The sequence below is a fragment of the Pecten maximus genome, chromosome 12 (genome assembly GCF_902652985.1).
Source record: "Pecten maximus chromosome 12, xPecMax1.1, whole genome shotgun sequence".
NCBI lineage: Eukaryota > Metazoa > Mollusca > Bivalvia > Pectinida > Pectinidae > Pecten > Pecten maximus.
Window position 1 is genome coordinate 28573494 of NC_047026.1, and position 20193 is coordinate 28593686.

Consider the following 20193-nt stretch of genomic DNA (forward strand, 5'->3'; position numbering starts at 1 on the left):
TAACATGAAATATAAGCTTTTAAATAGTCTCGTAGCTCAAACGTTCGCGGACACTCCCTAAGAACAAACGCATATACTCATGCATCTGTCTTCAGTTTAGTGTAATCTACACGAGTTTATAGGTGTTGCGTTTCTGCTAACTCTTTATTTCTTCTGACACCACATCGTTACGTTAATCTATGAAATTTAAAACAAAACATACACAGGTATGTAAAATTCCTTCAGTTTTATTAAGATATGACTTTCATTCAAAGTACTTGACAATCAAGATATATCAAATTCCAATCCAATATATACTCCAGGAGTAGAACGTATAAATTCACAAATAATTCACAAAGTAAATAAGAAAGCCTGAAGTTGAATAAATTCAGCAGTATCTAAATAAAATCCACTCCAATTCCTTTTAGAAGTAACCAAGATGAAGAAAATAATTGCACAATAAAAGGTTCTGTAAAGTTCCTAATTACATATCACTAAACTATGACTCAAAACCATAAACTAAACTACTCTACACATTTCTATACTTTCTATCTAAAACTAAAATAATAAAATCCAAAGTCTCTCTGTTAATAAGACCAACTCCAAACACTAGCCCTAAAAACTCTCTAAAACTAGACTCTATTTTAATGCAGCCTATCCAATGACCACATACCTATTTATATCCAGCCTGGGAAGCTATTTCAATGCAGCCACCTGGATGATCGCATACCTATTTATAAACCTGTCCCCCAGTCTGACCAGGCAGCTATGCATATACCAGTCCTGGAGACTGACCACATGCCTATTTATAAACCACCCATAGTGGACCTAACCCAGCCTCTGACAATATATATACACACCAGCCTCTGAGAGTGACCACCAAGGTACAATATATCATCCCCAGAAGGAACTGACAACTATTCACATCTAACATACTTAAGACCAAATAATTACACCACAGGCTTAAACAACCTCCACTGGTGTTAATTCTATCAATTACTAATTAAAACCTTATCTCTGATCTTCACAGTCGCCAAGGCCATTTAGAGGCCACTTCCATATTACCACTGAACTGACCCTCTTCAATTTACCTCTTACATTTTACTCACCTCAAAAATAGGAAACAAAGAAAAATCCAAATAAATGAAAATGAGAACCTCACATAGGCTTAACACGGGATAGACATTTGTTTTTGAAACAAGTGTTTTTTTATGTATTTCCGAGCTAACAAGATGGATATGACTTTGCGCATGTGTATTTTTATCCTACAACAGATTGCTGCTCGTCAGCAAAGATGTCCATGTTTTTGTAGGTATGCCTGTAACGAAAGAGTTGAGACCGCCAGATTCCCGTCATCAGGCCGACCGAGACCCTGGCATGCTACCGGGACATATGTCACTGCGAAGCTCTCTGTATTTCAGTCAGTTACTCAAACCCACGTGCTTCTCCAACCCACACTCGCAAATCTATCTATAAAGGCTTGCACTCCCGGTACAACACAGATCCATCACTTAAATAAATTGATCCCCTTTCCGCTGTCAACGTAGCCATTCCTCACATCTGCTAAAATAGGTCGATCGCTGATCTTTCAATCTAACGAAGAAAATCTACTTAATTTGTCTGGAAAAATCTACAAAAAATACCGTATGAGACACGATTGTATTTCTTCTAAAATACTTTACGTCATAGTGTAAAGTGAAAATCGGTTTTTGGTGTTATGCGAGAGGTGTCCTAGTTGTCATGTGTACTCGCCCGGTCGTCATAGGATGTAGTTTTGAAATAAATGTATTCCGCTACGTACCTGTGTAAACGAAACGACAGCGAAATCAAATAATGTAACAAAAACCCCACTCAAATCCCCCTTACTGTAGTACACAGTGCTACCGTGCAGACTTCGAATGCGGAAGAAGTGTTGGTATATGCATGCTTCATTGTAATTAATTCCACGCAAATGTTGTTGATCATTAACAAGGGTCGCCATGCATATCTATGAACTTTAAATACATGTTCATGTTTTGCCATCGCCCTACCGATTTTAAATTAGAATGACTGTTTCGTTTTATGTTGAAGTTTACGGGGTAAAAATACCCAGTGGTCTTAAGACAAATTACATGAATTGCGAAGTTATGTAGGTATATTGAGTCTAAGTTCAATGGAAATATAAATAGATAGAATTGAACACATGATATGGACGTATCGCGGAGAAGCATTTTATGTACTGGGTCATATGAGATAAATGATTTAAATCATTATATGCGTCCAGGAAAAATAAAATCATCCAAAATAATCCATTAGAAACGTATTTATAAAAAAGTTTTTTTTTTCTTCCTGACACACTGAAACTAACACTAGCTGTTCTTGGAGGATTTCGGCATTAAACACGTATAATATCATTTAGAATTACAATTTTGGCAGCGATAAAGCCATGTCTTGTGGAATTTTAATGGAACTCTAAACAGCTCTGTGTTGTGGTGAGACTATGTGGCGTTAATGCGATAAAACACTATGCCATGCCATCCCGGATGTTGCTATTAAAAGCATTCGTGTCCCAAGTCTCTTGAACGTGTGTTAATTTGACGAGATTCCCGCTCATGACAATCTACACTTGATAGTTCTGCGCTTAAAAATGTCTAGAGAGCATTTTAGATAACGCTATGTATGCTCAGTGGAAACCAATAGTAATGTTAAATTATCCTGCCCAACTTCAGTCTACCTGCATGTTGACGTTGGGTTGGGAGATTGGTAGCCCCCCCCCCCCGCCCCGGGAGCTAAATGGATAGTTTACCATTTTTTTTTATATTGTTAGTGGTCCCCAAGCATCCGTTCTGATATGACCATGTTATTTGTGAACCAAACATGTCTCTGGAGTACTTACCCTATCGATTGCATGAACTACGGAACTAAGACGCACCAAACCGCCAATGCTTTAATACCTGAAAACATTTCTGGAGAAACAAGCCGATGCCAGTTATAGCTTTGTATAGTTCAACGTCCAATCAACAGCTACGGTCATTTAAGGATGACCTCTCCTGTGTGCGACATGCATGCTTGGAGTAAGTGTGTGTTTTAAGGAGGCTGCGGTATGCATGTGTTTGTCTCCTTGTGAAAGTACAGAACTGATGCCTTGATTATAGTGCTACCTACCTGACGCATACTGCCAAAAACACCCAGCAGGACACCCAAACCGGTCATAGAAATAGAAAAGACAATATCCCGGATTTATCATGCTATGCAGAGTCAATGACAGGAAGAGAACTAACTGCAGCATGATTTAAACAGAAACCTGTGTGAGAACCCCTTACTACTTTAAGACCGTACCGCATTTAAACTGTTTAGAATCAAGTAAATAAGTTAAGAGGAGGATATTTCGCCGACCAAAAAAAAGTCACAATGGACAATCTATAGTAAATATGTAAGCATTATAATACATGAAAATGTTAAATTGAAAGGATGTCTCAAGTGTGACACCCTGTGTAGGTTTTCCGTTTCATATACGTCAAACAGTAACAAGAGAAGAAAGTTCCCGATTCTTAAGTTTGTTTTTTCACATCAGTCGCCTCATATAATCATGTGAATTTTCGCCATACACAGGTTATGGTGAGCTGAAGACAAGTATATGTACGAATAATGGAAGAATTAACCAGATGTAGATAGACGGACACCATGTCTGCACTCATATGACCCCTGCCATCAATAAGTCTCAATCAGTGGGACATCCACAGACACAATCGTAACGGACATGTTTGTGGCTCTTACTGGCACGGCTTAAACATTAACCATAATAACATTATAGTATTGATAAATATTTACAACTATTTCCATTCCCCGATACTTACAATTTACATAAAAAAGCAATTATATGTTTTGACTCTACCCCTCGAGAAACTACCCCTGTTTTTATCTTTTGATCGTTGGCTGGCACTAATGCCGATATAATAGCGTTTTCACTCTTAGTCACTAAAGTTCCGCCACATAAATTGAAAATATTTTCACCAATATATCCATTAATTTATTTCACTTAAGTCGTTTGTGGAAAGGTCAAAGACATGCCTCCGATATCAATATTACGCCGTATTTATTTTATAAGTGCTATGCATATATTGATCAAGTATTTACATTAAACCATTCAAGCGGTATAAAGATTTTGAAGATTGAAAATAATGAGCTGTTCCAAACAGCTTTCAGCCTCAACCGACTTTCCTCCACCCGATGTCCGGGAACTTGTGCCGGTGAGATTTATTTAAGGAAGGAAAAGTTTATTCGAATTTTATGAGACTAGGGCGTTAATATACCCCTGAAAGGAAGTTTCGCCGTCAATAACTTCATTTACGTTCGTGATTCGAGCCCTGTATCAAAACCGTACACATACCAGAAGACACACACTGGAGTTTATAGACATTTAAGCTAAGGTATGCATACTCTCCCTTATGGATAGGATATGTAGCCTGTCGTGTTTCTTATTGAATTATTCTCATTTTTTGTCTTTAAACAAAAATAATGCATCTGCTGTCATATATCTAGAGAGCAATAAGTTCCCTATCTGCTGGGAACGAACCTTATACGGCTATAAATAATGATTTTAGGACGGCATCGTAAACGTTAATACCCTTTAGGAGATGTACATTGATCCGTCGGTATATACCGCGTCGTGTAATGCCAAGACGAATGACAGTGCGCTTGCTCGTGTGGGAAGGCCAGTGTCTTTTTGTTCCATCGTTGTCGTGAATTTCACATCACGCATTTTATCCTTATCATTGTTCTACAGTGAAACGAAAATTGTAGATACGTTCAGTAGCACTGGGTTAATTTGTCCCCGTTGATCCGAATAACAACACACAGTATAAAATCCTTCTATTTGAAGACGATTTTATGCAGTACCCATATTTTTATGTAATATAACTTCCTATATGTTCGACTATATATCCTTCATCACATTCACTTTAAGACTTCCTGCTTTTAGAGAAATGTAACATTCATACCAGCAAAAATAAAAGTGCATACAGTTATGTACATTGTATGCATGTCAACACATATGTATCATTATTTATGCTTATATTATTTCAGTCCTAGATTGTATTAGATTAACATTGCAGATGTATTGAAGTTTTGCGATAACCCCGCCGATGTAATTTTGATTCCCTATATAATTGACATAGTTTTTTTTGTGTAATTGAAGGTTAAGAGGATTTTTACATACTCTGTCGTAACCCTTCATGCACAGTGGAATTACAGTAACCGTAATCTGATATTATGTTATTGTGTATTGCTTATTTATACCCCTAATCCATTAAAAGCGTGCCTCGAATAACCGTGAATGATTCTACAGCAGACATAAAGGCCCACTAAATAGGAAATGAAACTCAGAATAAATCGTCTAGGCTTAACACGCTTGATATGTCATCAACAGGTGCCCTAAGCCTTTTTATGGAAATGCCATCACATTTGAGTCGTTAGCGTTGCCGATACCACATCGTGAATGTTTACCAGGAATTCGCTTTTGCGAGCAAATGCTTAAATGTTTATAGTAGGTCCATTCCGAATAAGCCTACAGTGACGTTTAGATTTTCAAATATTTAAATTTTAAGAACATATTTATGTTGGAATATGGTGAATTGGGGTGATAAGCCGTCATAATATGAGCTCATCTTTTCTGAATCATGTGTGGAGAATCCGTTTTGATGATCAATCGGCATCATTTCCCGTCACCCCTCACCTTAACAGCACACAATATGGTAAACAATAGATGAAGCAGTAAAAAGAAAATTGTGAATTAAGACAACGAATGGGTCTAAAATTCAAAGTTTTCTGCCGTCTTTATACTATTACTAACAAAAATACGCGAAAGACACCAAACGGACGAGCGCCGTTAAATACAAATTTAGCTATGATACAGAGCATGATTAAAACTGAATAGCAAACTGTATTATACCTTTGTTTCGGTATACGCTTTTTATGTCAGGGAGAAAAAAGTGTGGAATTCCTGCAGGATAGACAGGGATATCTAAATGAGCAATTCAAAGAATTCGATAAACAGATTTTCGTTTTCAATATTCTAAAAAAATGAAAACTCAAAATATTATGCATATTTCGCGGTGTAATGATAAAACATTCCATTTGATTACCCTATTTTTTAAGCATTGTCATCTTGTTTTAATACATTGGGTTAAAAAGACAAGTCTTAATAAAGTACGTTTACCTATCGATTATAATGCAGGAATTTGTCTTCGTAGAAAATTTTAATAAAGTGCAAAATTAAAAACAACTGAAAATACAATGTAATATTGTTCAATAATACAACAAAATAACTGACGGGTATAGTTCTAAAAATGTCCTTAAATCAAATGAAGGTACTGATGATTATAAAAGATGCTGAAAATATTTTCAATATAATTACGAAGCCATAAAGACACTTCTCTGTTAGAACAGTAATTAAATTCAATAATTCAATACATTGGAATATGTTAGGAGAACGCAGAGCATGTCTGTATATCGATCTGCTAGCTGTTTTCTTGGGTTATTAAAATTAATCTAATGATGCTTTTATCTAAAAGTGCACACCAGGCGACCTATATGTAACGCAATTACACGTATATTAAGTTGAGTTTTCCTTAGTTTTTAAACTATTTAAGTTATTTTATGAAATTTTAATTCAATAATCACTATGTGATACAAAGTTCCATGAAATGCGATTGACAATCCGAGCGTGTGCAATAGGCTAACAATCACGCACATGCCTTCATTTGATGTTGAATCATAAAGTATCCTTCGCAATTAAAAAGATATATTTTATGTATAGTATATTACGGATACATGTTAACAAAATTAAACGCCAAGAGTTAGGCAGACATGGATCACAGTAATACTCGTCCAAATAGATACACTATCGGGAAGGTTTGATGTTATCATCCTGTTCCCACAGGGACAATTCTCTAGTAAAAATTCAATTGAAAAGGCGCGTTGCATGTTTACATGCACATTGGTTTCGTTATCATTATCCCTGTTACCATTTTGGGAACATGTCAAATCTATTTTGATTTTAACCATAACTGTTTAAAGGATATTTAACGATGCAAAAGCAAACTTAACCTTTATTTTCAAAGCCGGCGACACTTACACTTCTCAGTTACATTGTACAAATTCTCTCATACATTATTGTTCATGTTTTGTCCTTGCTTGATAGATTTAAAGTTACAAATACGGTTTTGTTAATACATTGGATTTATTATATTGCTTGTGTTTGGAATGATGTATAGCCGCAGATTTTTATTGCCATATAAAGACAAGGAATGGTAGTCGACAATTATATACGTCGTGGAATTTAGAATTAATAAAAGTTTGTTTCAACAGGAAATCGACACGAGTGAGTTTTAGGAAACAAATAACCTTTCATTCCCCTCGCCAGAAATACACTAATTTGAAAATCAATGAATAATATGATAGGCACTCAGACATGATTAAAATTAGGCACAATAATTGACAATGGATGTTCTAATTAACAGTCGAGGACGGAACATTTATTAAAGCCTTGTATCAACATTTAAAAAATACAATTGAAAATAAGAATGAAGCGCTTACACAAAATATTGTTGTCATTAATCTCTATCGAGGAATCCAAGGCTATGACACTGATTCAGACAGAAATACAGCGCACAACATACAGTAGGGTCTACTTCCCAATCCCTAACGTTATCAATCTGGACCAAGGAATAGAACGCCTAAGCCAAACCAAATGTCACCAATTCAGACGAATGTCACATTACATAAAAAATGTCATAAATCAAGACAAATATAACATTACATCAAAACCAAATGTCACCAATTCAAACAAATATTAACCAAATGTCACCAATTCAGACAAATGTCACATTACATAAAAGGTCACTTATCAAGACAAATAAAACTTTACATCAAATCCAAACCAAATGCCACCTTTTATGAAAAATATAGCATTATATCAAAACCAAATGACACTAATTCCGACAAATATAACATTTCATCAAGACTAAATGTCACCAATTCAGACAAATATAGCATTACACCAAAACCAAATGTCACAAATTCAGACAAATATAAACAAAATGTCACCAATTCAGACAAATATAGCATTACATTAAAACCAAATGTCACCAATTTTGACAAATGTAAAATTACATCAAAACCAAATATCACCAATTTGGACAAATATAGCATTACATCGAATCCTAATGTCACCAATTTGAACAAATTTAGCGTTAGATCGGAACCCAATGTCAATAATTTAAACACGGATATAACGCTAAACCATGTCAGAAATTAAGAGAACCACGGCGTTTAATTTAAACTCAATAATAACAACTGAAACCAACTCAAAACAAATGGTTAATGGCCTTCTTGCGTTGATTTTATTGATTCATTGTATCAGTTTGTAAGGAAACTAAGAAGGTAAAAGTGGAGTGTACAAAAATTAAACTTTTTCATGGCTTCAACATGAAGCATCAATTTCTTGAGGAATTTTGTTGAATTGAAACTAAAATTGAAATTATTACAATGTGTAAAATTAACAACCTGGCTGAAGACTTTGCTTGAACCATGGCTGTGTAAGGACAAAATTTCTGAAACCAAGCTGGAACTTTGACTGTGTAAGGACGAAATGACTAAACCGATTGCTATTTCACGTTAAAATTTAGGATAGATAGTCTGATATCATGCAATATCAACACTAAATGATTGCATCTAGTATATCCATCCATTCTTATAAATGAAACGAATAAGATGTTTACATTCAATAATTTTGTTAAATTCGATACTGGTAAATCTATACTGCAGAAGGCAATAACTCAACTTCTTGAATGACTTGTTAAACAGTACATTCCACAAATGGAGCAAAATTACATAGAGCAATTATATGTAAATATTGATTTTCCTAAAAGGTATGTTTGTGTTATATTTATTTACATTATTACTTCAGTTTAGATCACATTAAGACGGGTAACTAGCTAGGTAGGAATAAAAAAAAACACTAAAATGAAACAGGTGGCCAGAGAAACCTTCTACATGTTGCTATAGCAACGCACAGTGATTTTGATTTATATAACTCATAACATCACTAGAATGACCTGCGTATATTATTTCCGAAATATTTGGTATCGAGTACACTTGCCTTTATCCTAAATTAGGTGGCATATCGCTTTATTTTGTTACTATTGTTTTGAATAGAGCACATTCACTTATGATATTGTGAGGAACAGCTTAACTGGTATCCCCATACCGAGTTCATATAAACGATATACTCTATTCCCATACCGAGGTCATATAAGCGCTTACTCCATATCTATACCGAGTTCATATAAACGCTTTATTCTATTTCTATACCGATTTCATCCCGATGCCTTACTCTTTTTCAATACCGAGGTAATCCAAACTCTTTACCGAGTTCACCTACACGCTGCTGCTTTCCGTCAGGGACTACGTAATCCATATTGATTGTGACCTTGACATCTCATTTAAGTGCAAGACAACGTGCCTTCATTTCCTTGTTGACTGCATTGGTAATCCAGTATCAAAGCAAATATTTGAAAAAGTCAATAAACCTTCAAGATATTTCAAGGTCAAGTGATTTTTTTTGGAGTATTATTACACAATCTCCGTCCATAATGACTACGAATGAGTAATGAGAAATAGAAATACACTGTAGTAGAGTTGTATTGATAGTTTAAAGAATATTTACCGATATCAGTAGTACACGGGGAAATCGCATTTCTCGAATTTCGTTCTGTTTGTAGTTTGTTTAATTAAAGCGACAATCTAGGAGCTAGAAGATAAACCAGGCCCTATATCCAGGAAGTGCCAGCATAATGATATGTCCAAGTAAACTACGTCCTCATACATAGTATTACAAACCATCTCATCACCACAAGTACCGGTACTATTTTAATACTATAGATGACGAACGACTACCTGATAAATACTAGTACTGGTGTAGGATGAATCTGATATGTAACCCGTCTAATCTTTTAAGTACTTATGTAAGTTTGGTATACACTTTATCGTTTAAATAATAAAACAAATGCGATTGTCATGTGATACCGATAGCAATGCATGGGCAGCACATGCACTTGAACATGCAATGACATTACCATGTGCTCATCAAATGCACGTGCTGCGTGTTAGTTTTTACTGAAACGTTTGAAGTATAACGAATGAATGCTCAATATATTAAATGCGTCAGAATACCACACCATGTGCCGTGCGATCCATGTCGATAAAATTGGAGGGGTTTCCGAGGGGTTTATGACGTCACTAATCAATGTAATATGCCATGGTAACATTGTTAGGGCAAAGTGTCACACCGCCCAAAGCAACCGACCGCTGGGAGGAAGTTTTCTCTCTGTTGAGTTCTTTCCAAACATCATATTCTGCCATACCAATATAATCTAATATGTATATTCCCTATTATCGTGGCGGTGTAGTATTGAGGCTCGTTACCAACACATGACTGACGGGGTTGTGTTTTCCGATCTGTGTTTGACTTCAAGTAGGAGTAAATCTCAGGGCATGTTGGCCAGCTTTGATATCTTCCTCTTTCATGTTGCAATATCCCATGTTTTTTTGCCATGTTCATCAGCATCGATAAACGGGGGAGGTAATTGGAAGCGATGTTAGATCTGCTGATACGACTACGTATATCATGCTATGGTTTCAGTGGTATTCTTGGACCCTTGCCACTTACTTATGCCTGGTGATTGTGGACAAATCACTCCTACTCATAGAGAAAAAAATCCCTATGAATTAAGTCTCCATGTTGTCGATAGCAGGGTATCAATGACGTGTTATCGCTTTGTTTTGCCCTAGTTCCTGTGGTGAAGGAGACACGCCTTACAGTAACGTCTGTTAATCCTCAAGCTTTTAAGAATTGAAAAAGGTATATCAACTAGCAATGCTCCTTCGGCATTATGACAAAAGCATTGTAGACATTTCCCATAGCGGCAGACTGCATTCTCTTTAGATCCATGTAATATACCGTCGCCTCCACATGCTTATTCCTGTGGATAATTCTTCTTATAGTCTTTTGAAATCGCGTATCTCTCAGGGCTCTAAGAACAATGTTATTCGGGTTCCAAAATCTATCTTAGAAGGATTTTGGGTCATTTACACTTCGTATTATCAATATTACAACGACTGTTTATTTATATATGTGAAGGTACATTTTAAACAATAATGCTCTGTTTTTTTTTTACAATCTCCTTAGTTTATTGGCAAACTTTACATCCTAAATCTATCATCATGTTCGAGTTGCTGTATTGTGTAGTATGTAAAATAACGATTACGTCGTTATTGTTGATCAGGTTCCTCCGATAAGTACCGGTCTACATACCGTTACACATGTCACCACGTAAAAACATTGTCAGAAGAAGACGAATCAGTTTGGGGGAAATGAAGGATAATAAATCGGGCGACTAAAGTCTCAACTTCTGTTTAAAAAAAAAGTCGTTTGTCCAGTCAAAATGTCTATTGGTATACAATGTACATGTATTGTTAAGTACAACCTCGCTTACACGTCCCAAGGTTGTAAGAACAATTCGACAAAGTACTGAGGCGACAATTAAGAAATTAACTTTTGAACATGTGCCAGTGTTTAAGCTCGGCAGGAAGACGCTTAAAACATTACATCTAGACTCTAACATGCAATGGACACACATCAATTAGTATATATATTTAGCTTCGATCATCATGTGTAAAACAGGTTAGTATCATATTATTATAATTTTCATATTAATACTTCATATATATTTTAATTGATATAATGTCTGTATCAGCATATCTTATTCACCTGCTAGGAAAAAAACACTGAACATCACTGACGAGTTCTAGAAGGAAGAACAGTTTTATGCTATCCTTACATCACTGATGAGTCCCAGAGAGACAAAACAGCTCTATGATGCTCTAACTTTCACCGACGAATCAAAGAAGGTCAACACATCTTTATTGATGTCCCCTACATCACTGACGTGTCATAGAAAGACGAAACAACTGTACAATGTCCCTAATGTCACTGACGAGTCCAAGGACCAAACAGCTGTATAATGTCCCTAATATCACTGACGAGTCCAAGGACTAAACAGATGTATAATGTCCCTAATATCACTGACGAGTCCAAGGACCAAACAGCTGTATAATGTCCCTAATATCACTGACGAGTCCTAGGACTAAACAGATGTATAATGTCCCTAATATCACTGACGAGTCCAAGGACTAAACAGCTGTATAATGTCCCTAATATTATTGACGTGTCCTAGGACCAAGCAGCTGTATACTGTCCCTAATATCACTGACGAGTCCTAGGACCAAACAGCTGTATAATGTCCCTAATATCGCTGACGAGTCCTAGGACCAAACAGCTGTATAATGTCCCTAATATCACTGACGAGTCCTAGGACTAAACAGCTGTATAATGTCCTTAATATAACTGACGAGTCCAAGGACCAAACAGCTGTATAATGTCCCTAATATCACTGACGAGTCCTAGGACAAAACAGCTGTTTAATGTCCCTAATATCACTAACGAGTCCTAGGATCAAACAGCTGTATAATGTCCCTAATATCACTGACGAGTCCTAGGACAAAACAGCTGTATAATGTCCCTTACATCACGGACGAGTCCTAGGACTAAACAGCTGTATAATGTCCCTAATATCACTGACGAGTCCTAGGACCAAACAGCTGTATATCCCAAACATGATGCAGTTTAATTCTGTCGTTTCATCTCTACTGTATCTAAATTGGTAAAAGATGCTTCTTGTAATATATCGGTATTGTTTTGTAAAATCATTTTCGATTACAGTTAAGAGCCACAGCTAGCGGACTTCAGTCCCCATGATTTAACCGTAACCTCAATGTCACGCTTTTATATGTTTGAATAATGACACTGTTCAAACTGTACACATAGAGTTGACTTTGAAATTCAATAATTGAAATTAGGAAATTTATTTAATTATGGGACTGTTACACCTCCCCATCCAGATTCGGGCATTTTTTAACCTTCTTTACGCTCCTCGGTATCAACACTTAACTGTTAACATCACTGACAAGTCCTAGTCCAAGTACCTATACGATGTAGATTATTATCAGTTAAGACCCTACAGTATCAAATTCTCTATGTATTGAAAGACGTTCATATCTTTTTTTCTACAGTCCTATAAATCAGATCATTGGTATTAACATTTCACTCTTGTATATCTCTGCCCTTAGTAATTATATTTGCAGATGGATTCTGCTTTGTCGGCATTGTAATTGTTTTTTTAATTTAGCTATTTAGAATTGTACAGATTATTTTCATCAAAAGTTCGGTAAAAATAGCCTGCTATGATATACCATAATTCAAACTAGCCGTTTTCTCAGGATATATGTTTATAGATTAAACTAAGATCATGGATACAATCATATGTCTTAATGATTTTATCATTATGGAAAAGTCAGAGTCTTGAATGTCATATTACAATATACATCTCGTATAAACCAAAATTATAGCTCCGTGCTTCTGAACGTTTCAAAATGTTGCCGTCTCGAGCTTCAATATGAATATACTAACTGACACGTTTGATAGGTAATTAAATATCCGATCATTTGTTTTACGTCATAATGATCGCCAATGTATGGGCGAACAGGGACACAGACTTGGTACATATATACATGTAGTTTAGAATTATGCTAATCCCGTTTCCAATATATACTAGTCAAGGATGTATGACAACCCATTCAGATCATACAGCCCTGAAGTCGCTATGCAGTCATTTTTGTTTTAATCCAAGATAAATTGAGAGATATTTTCACGATTATTTTCTGTAAGTTTCCATCAACATTAGTAAGACAGCTTGACAGGCGATTTGTACGCATGTCAAATAGATAACAATTAGGTTGTCATTTACATCGGAAATGAAATAAAGATATACTTTTGTTATTACTTAACTGATATGAGGACATGTGATTTATTTCTGCGCTCATGTTACAAAAGCCATCAATAATATAATCCCACACTACGAATTTAACCAGGACAGAATGGCCTTGTTGCACACAAGTTGGGTTCTTATGAGTCTCCGTACATTTAACTTGAAACTATTGGTATGGATCTTATAACATTCTGTAACATGTAACCATTCACTCTTGAATTCAGACATACGCTATTTGAATTCAAAATTTTTAATTTAAATAATTAAATAAGACATTTTCGTCCAGACATACCAATATGTATGTAAATCCTAATTTAGATAAGGTTACGTATGTTGAGTATTCATCTAACACACACACACACACACATACACATATATATAAACATACATCATGTATATATATAATATGAAAGCTAATAGGTTTCGGTTCCTACTACACGGGGATACCCCACAATATCCCTTCATTTAACCCCGACGTAATAAAATATTACCGGTAGCTGTGAATGTAAGGTGTATATTCCCAGTCGAATTAACTGGTCTAGAGTTCGACCTAGGAATAGAACACCGATAGATAGTTTATCTATATGTTTTCTTACAATACATCCGGTCTAGAGTTTTAACAAGATGTATTAGTATAATTCTCGTATCCTATCTCATCTACAGCGTTAGACCTAGATTTTCGGTATAGGCACTGTGTTATTCTTGTATATTCTTTTTTGTATTTTGGTAATTTCATCTCAAAAATATTTTCCTATGGATCATATCAGCAAAATTGTTTTCCTTAAGTAAACGGCAGCTCCTGGGTCAGAATGAGTATCACAAAAGCGAAACTTGACATAAGAAGATTGTACATCTGGATATTTCAGTGACACAACACTTTAATTGATCAGAAGTCTGTTTCACATCAGGCGTTTAATAATCATATATATTACTCCCCTTACTCGCTAAAATCCATTACATGTTATCATTACGTAATACATAACAATGTACCGTTTCCTTAATTAACAACAGAGAAAAGCAATTATTAAAGCACGAATCCTAAGATATCACAAAGGACAAACAATCTGAATTTAGTAATAGATAGCGTATGCCGCATAATGACTACAGAAATGCACTTTTTCTCGTCAGTGATGCGAGGGGCCAACATTACTGACTTCCACACGGGAGAAATAAAAAGGCCTAAACATATACCATGTGTACAAAATTAAAACAATTCATAGTATGTATGCATGCTATAAATTTGATTTCCATGATACCGTATTAAGATCTGCTGCCCTGGTCTGCTCTTATGATACTATTACGTGGAAAGATGTTTATGTAAAGTACAAACAAGACTTTCCAACCTTGAAGTACATGTATATACAATCTCTAAAGTAAACACTATTGTAAAGGCGTATGTTCATTTTTTCTATTGATATAGGTTTATATTGAACTTCTCTTTTATAAGGGTTATCCTCAAAATGGTGAATCATTAAATATCTTGATATTTTAAACCGCGAAAAATAAGCACAAAAATAGATCACTTTTCGGTATACCCATCGTCGGAAACCCATCATCGTCAGAACCGACGATACTTTAATCTGTAGTTTTGTCACGACAGAGTAGATTCTCGTGAATTTCCGACGATGGGTTTACCGGCCTATACAAAGAAATAAAATCGATTTAAATTATAGCAATCAGGCTATCATTTAAAGGATGTTTATTGTCACAGCAAGAGTCGGTCTATAAACCCAGGTATTTGACCATTACAAATATACTTTGTTCTCTAAATTCCACACATTCCGAAGATGCACGTGCGTCAATTGTGTTACTATTAACATGTTAGATACGGTAATGGAGATACACATCTTAATAGCAAACGTAAACCTTACAACACAGTCACCGAAATGTATTTGTTTGACACGGATGAAAGCTGGTCAATATAGTAATATCCCTGTTAATAGACCCAGACACCACTTAAGATATTTACAGTTGAAATATGGCATTGTCAGAGCTTATAACGAATGCTTTACCTAAGTGCATAATGGTGTAGGGGATGGTTGGTTAAGCCTATTTAAAGCATGTTTTGTTTGGTTCGTTTGGGAGCAATAAATGCCTCGTCATACACAAAATATATACGTTAAATTAAAAAAATGAAGTTTAAAATATTGTCAAATTAAGTCCTACATATCACATTCATCAAAAGGCTTTTAACACACGACAACATCATTGCCAGTTATATATGAATATCTCAAATTTCGTCATCGTGAGTTTCAGTTTCCCATAGACTAAATGATATAAATACTTGCATGCATAATGTGGTGTATTTTTTATGATAGAAATAGTAACAAAAGTTTTCTTTTTTATGATATTGTAAACGCAGCATACAACAAAAACTAGCAACGCTGTCGGTAATCCAACACTCGGTGGGAAAATTAGTAAAATATTATCAAACATTCCTCAAACGAGTGATCTAAAGCGTAAGTATTAAGCAAAATTCCAATATCACAATCTAACAATAGCGGTGTTTTTACATACGTGTATTCTCTTTTCAATTGTAGTTCAAACAGTAGAATTTATTACAAATAAACACATTTGCAATAACATATGCCATTTTAACAATTTTCTCGTGAAAAAAATAAAAGAAACAAAAATTGGACCACCCTTTGATGAATACAAAGGGAAGAAAAGTAGTGTCTGGCCAATACAATACTACATCAATAAGTTTAAACCTGCGTATGATTTAAATGGACAAGACTATGTTACAGATTCAATTAGATGACTAGTAGCGATTCACTGATAACAATGAATGCACCATGAGTTTCCAAACACTAGGAGTCTATTGACTCCGTATTTACAAACACAATTACTAGCTTTATGGAATCCACTTCACTTTGATGAAGACCTTTAGAAAATAAACACCACAGGCGAGTAATAGATGATTTATATCAGGCGTAAAGAAAACATGAGGTGTATTTGTGTTTCCCATACATCGATTTTTTTAATTTCGAAATCCCCTGTGGGAAATGTAAGAGGTTAGACGGAGATCGTGGATGAGATTACTAGTGTTATCACCTGATGTACTTAGTAAACCTAGCAAAGTACGGTGTCACATACAGCCTGGACTAGAGAATTACATGGCCAACTGGCATTGCAGACAGAATCATTACAGTTCCTGATGACAAAGAAACATGCATACTCCTGTCTCCCTTTCTCCACGTGGAATGGAATTACGTAATCTCGAGATGGTCTACCATCATACACAATTATATGTCATATTTCTACTTTACCTCTCCATATCACCAATGACAATACTAACTGGCTTTGTTATTATTAAGTACCTTTACATACCACCAACGACAATACTGACTGGCTATTGCTTACAAGGTGTAATTGACATTCACAATCTTCATTAATCAATGAGAATTTCGTTTTCCATTTATAAGTCAAATGGTCTCGGCGCATGTTTATGTCCTCGGCTGCCAGTTGTTGTAATTTAAGAACTAAATCATTTTTTCAGAAGCATTCTCCTGATGTTAAAACGAACCGCTTAGAAGTTACAGAAACTGATAGTGGTAGTTGTACGTTTATATTACCTCTACATGGTGCATTTAAATCAATGAGATATTACCAAATCATACCTTGACACGCCAATGTATCATGCAACAACAGTTAGACATCTTAAATGGAACACAAACCTTAACGTGTTTCCGTAGAACTACTATATCTTGATTGAAACGTCAATAATATGAACCATAGTTTTAATCCGGGTAATTGCTTGAGGTAATATACGATGTTTTTATGACCCAAAAATGTACTTATGCTTAAATATCTATTTATCTTCATAACGTTTATCCTATTATGTCATTTATTTCAGAGGAATGTAATAGTTAAGAGGAAACTATTATAATCTATATGGCACTCCTGTAACATTATGGTTGGAGTTCACTACTTTAGTTGACCGACACATATCTCTCCCGTCTTGGTGAGCATAAAACTTAGACGACGGATATATATCATTTTCATTTGAATGTGTTTCAGATAGTTTAGATTTTTATTAAGTACCAGTATACCTCTTGAGAATTTTTTTAACGTCCGTATAGTGATTACCCTATGTTGGTCTGGTGCAGCTTCATTTTGTGTTAAAGAAAAACGAATCGTCTTAACTTAGTGAAGTATTGAATTTATATACTTACTAGTATGCAGGTGTCCGTAGAAAACGTCTGATGCTTCAACTAATGTGTCAGGCAATAGGAGAAAGAAGGATATTACAACATGGAGAGTTTGCGAAAATGGAAATAAATTCTTCCATAGTTGTTTGACTGTTTCGGAGCTCAATTTGTCAACAAAACTTTCCCCTGTTTGACATAAAGCATGGTCTCGTCCGAGCTTGAAACCATCGTTAGCATAATTCCCAAGTTTAAACACAGAAGAGATGATGAAGAGCGGAGCTAAAATTATCCCCAGTATAGCGAGTCCAAGTTTGGCGCTTAAGGCTGACGGATAGTACTCCTTCCATCGTTCTAATATAGTTTCCTGAAAGGTGTGTATGGCCCGATAGGAAATATAACTTTGTAATCCCAGCACAAGTAAACAGTATATAATTGACCACAGACTGTTCCAACTAGTACTTTTGGGCTTCAGAACAACCATCTTGTTAGGAATCTGTGTTGCTGCCAAAATGTCAACTGACCTAAGTGGATAACGTACGTAGCTCCCGTAGTATAGTCATTCAAATGTCGGACAATGCATAAAACAATAAGGAATCAACTCAGAAGAATTCTGTATCAGTTGTCGTTATACAAATTCGTGGGAGATCATCTTAATCACAGAATGTCGTGTATATGTCAAAACTAACACAGACATTACAACACTCTTTTTTATATAATCCAACTGAAATATAAATGTTACACATTTTACAACGTCAACATAGGAATTATAAATCAAATACTTTTCCGTGTACTGACACAAAAATAGTCCTGATATATGAAGAAAAATAAATCCGTGATCCTAATATTATGGCACAATAATGTTACGCCTCGCTGTCACTCCGTCTTCACTGACAGCTCTATATACCTAGCATCTGGTCTATCTTTCTTTTATATACGTATATTGTCGGATCTACTATGTACACCTCCCTCACACCCCGTGTGTATATAGTTATAAGATGTTGAACATCGGAGTCCGCAGAGAGTTTGACACCAACCTTGTTATACGTCTGTGTAAACTTCCCTTCCACAGACGTGGCTGTAGGCTAACCTTCATATGCTAGCAATAACATGGGAACATCTTATGTCTTCATTGAGATGATCACACCTTTTCTCTGAGACAAAGAAGAGAGTGTTATCGCCGCTTATTGACCACTAAGCACGTGGAGCGCGTGGTCAAGAGAGATTGACCGTGAGGTTGACCAGAGGGTGCCTGCTGACAGACTGCCCCCTGTTAGGACGGTTGATGATGTGCTAACGCTGTGCCTTATAACAGGTGTGGTACGTTCTACGCTCTCCAGAGGTATACACCACTGCACACTGCTGCTCTCGACCAAATGCTCTTTACGCGCAAAACGTGTACAGTTTTAAATGGAGCTGAGCCAGGGGAACAACATAAGGAAAGTTCGTCACTATGTTAAAAGGAATCTACGGCTCCTCGAGAGCCCAGCTGGCCGCATAGCAGGTCTGTTAGCATGTTATCGCCAGCGTGAGTTAGACTAGCGATGTGTCCGTGTCGGATTCAATGATCCAGAAAAGCCCGGAAATTGGTTAGTGAAACGTCAATGAACCATGAACGACATCAGTGCCCGGATGTCAACGCCTTGTTAGCTTTACAAGTGATTTGTTGTATTGCATAAAGCCTAAAATTATTAGTTTCACATTTCTTATAAAAGACCTATAGTTAATATCAACTAGATATTATAAACGGATATATTGGAAACCATAATATGTACACTATGACAGTAACATTTCCTTAAATAACTGAACTCCACCTTGTAAACTAGACAGTATATATAAAGTTGTATACAGGCAGTGCCACCCGCCGAGCCGTACTGCAGCTGATAAACGTTACGCCCGTGGTGTTATAAAACCGAAATAAAAGCGAGTTTCAAACGGTTACATTGTGTCTGAATGACATGGTTCTTTTTAAAATCGCATGTGATGAATTTCATATATACAATTTATGTTTATGATATAATTTGCCCAGCATTCTTGATGAATAATTATGAAAACCTATATTCTTTTCCAGAAAAAAAAAACATGTCAAAAATAAAACCTAGTAAACAACTAATGAAAAATAAATGAAAAAAATAATAATA

The 20193-nt window shown here is 35.7% G+C and overlaps 1 protein-coding gene across 1 annotated transcript in view; it reads right to left on the minus strand.

Annotated features, from left to right (window-relative positions):
* The window catches only part of LOC117339281, a 68185-nt gene extending 48533 nt beyond the window's left edge, over positions 1 to 19652 (minus strand). The window contains exon 1 of the mRNA XM_033900792.1: positions 18080 to 19652. Coding sequence (XP_033756683.1) covers positions 18080 to 18536 — 457 coding nt within the window. The 5' untranslated portion in view covers positions 18537 to 19652. The remainder of the gene's footprint in view (positions 1 to 18079) is intronic.
* Positions 19653 to 20193: the final 541 nt, after the last annotated feature.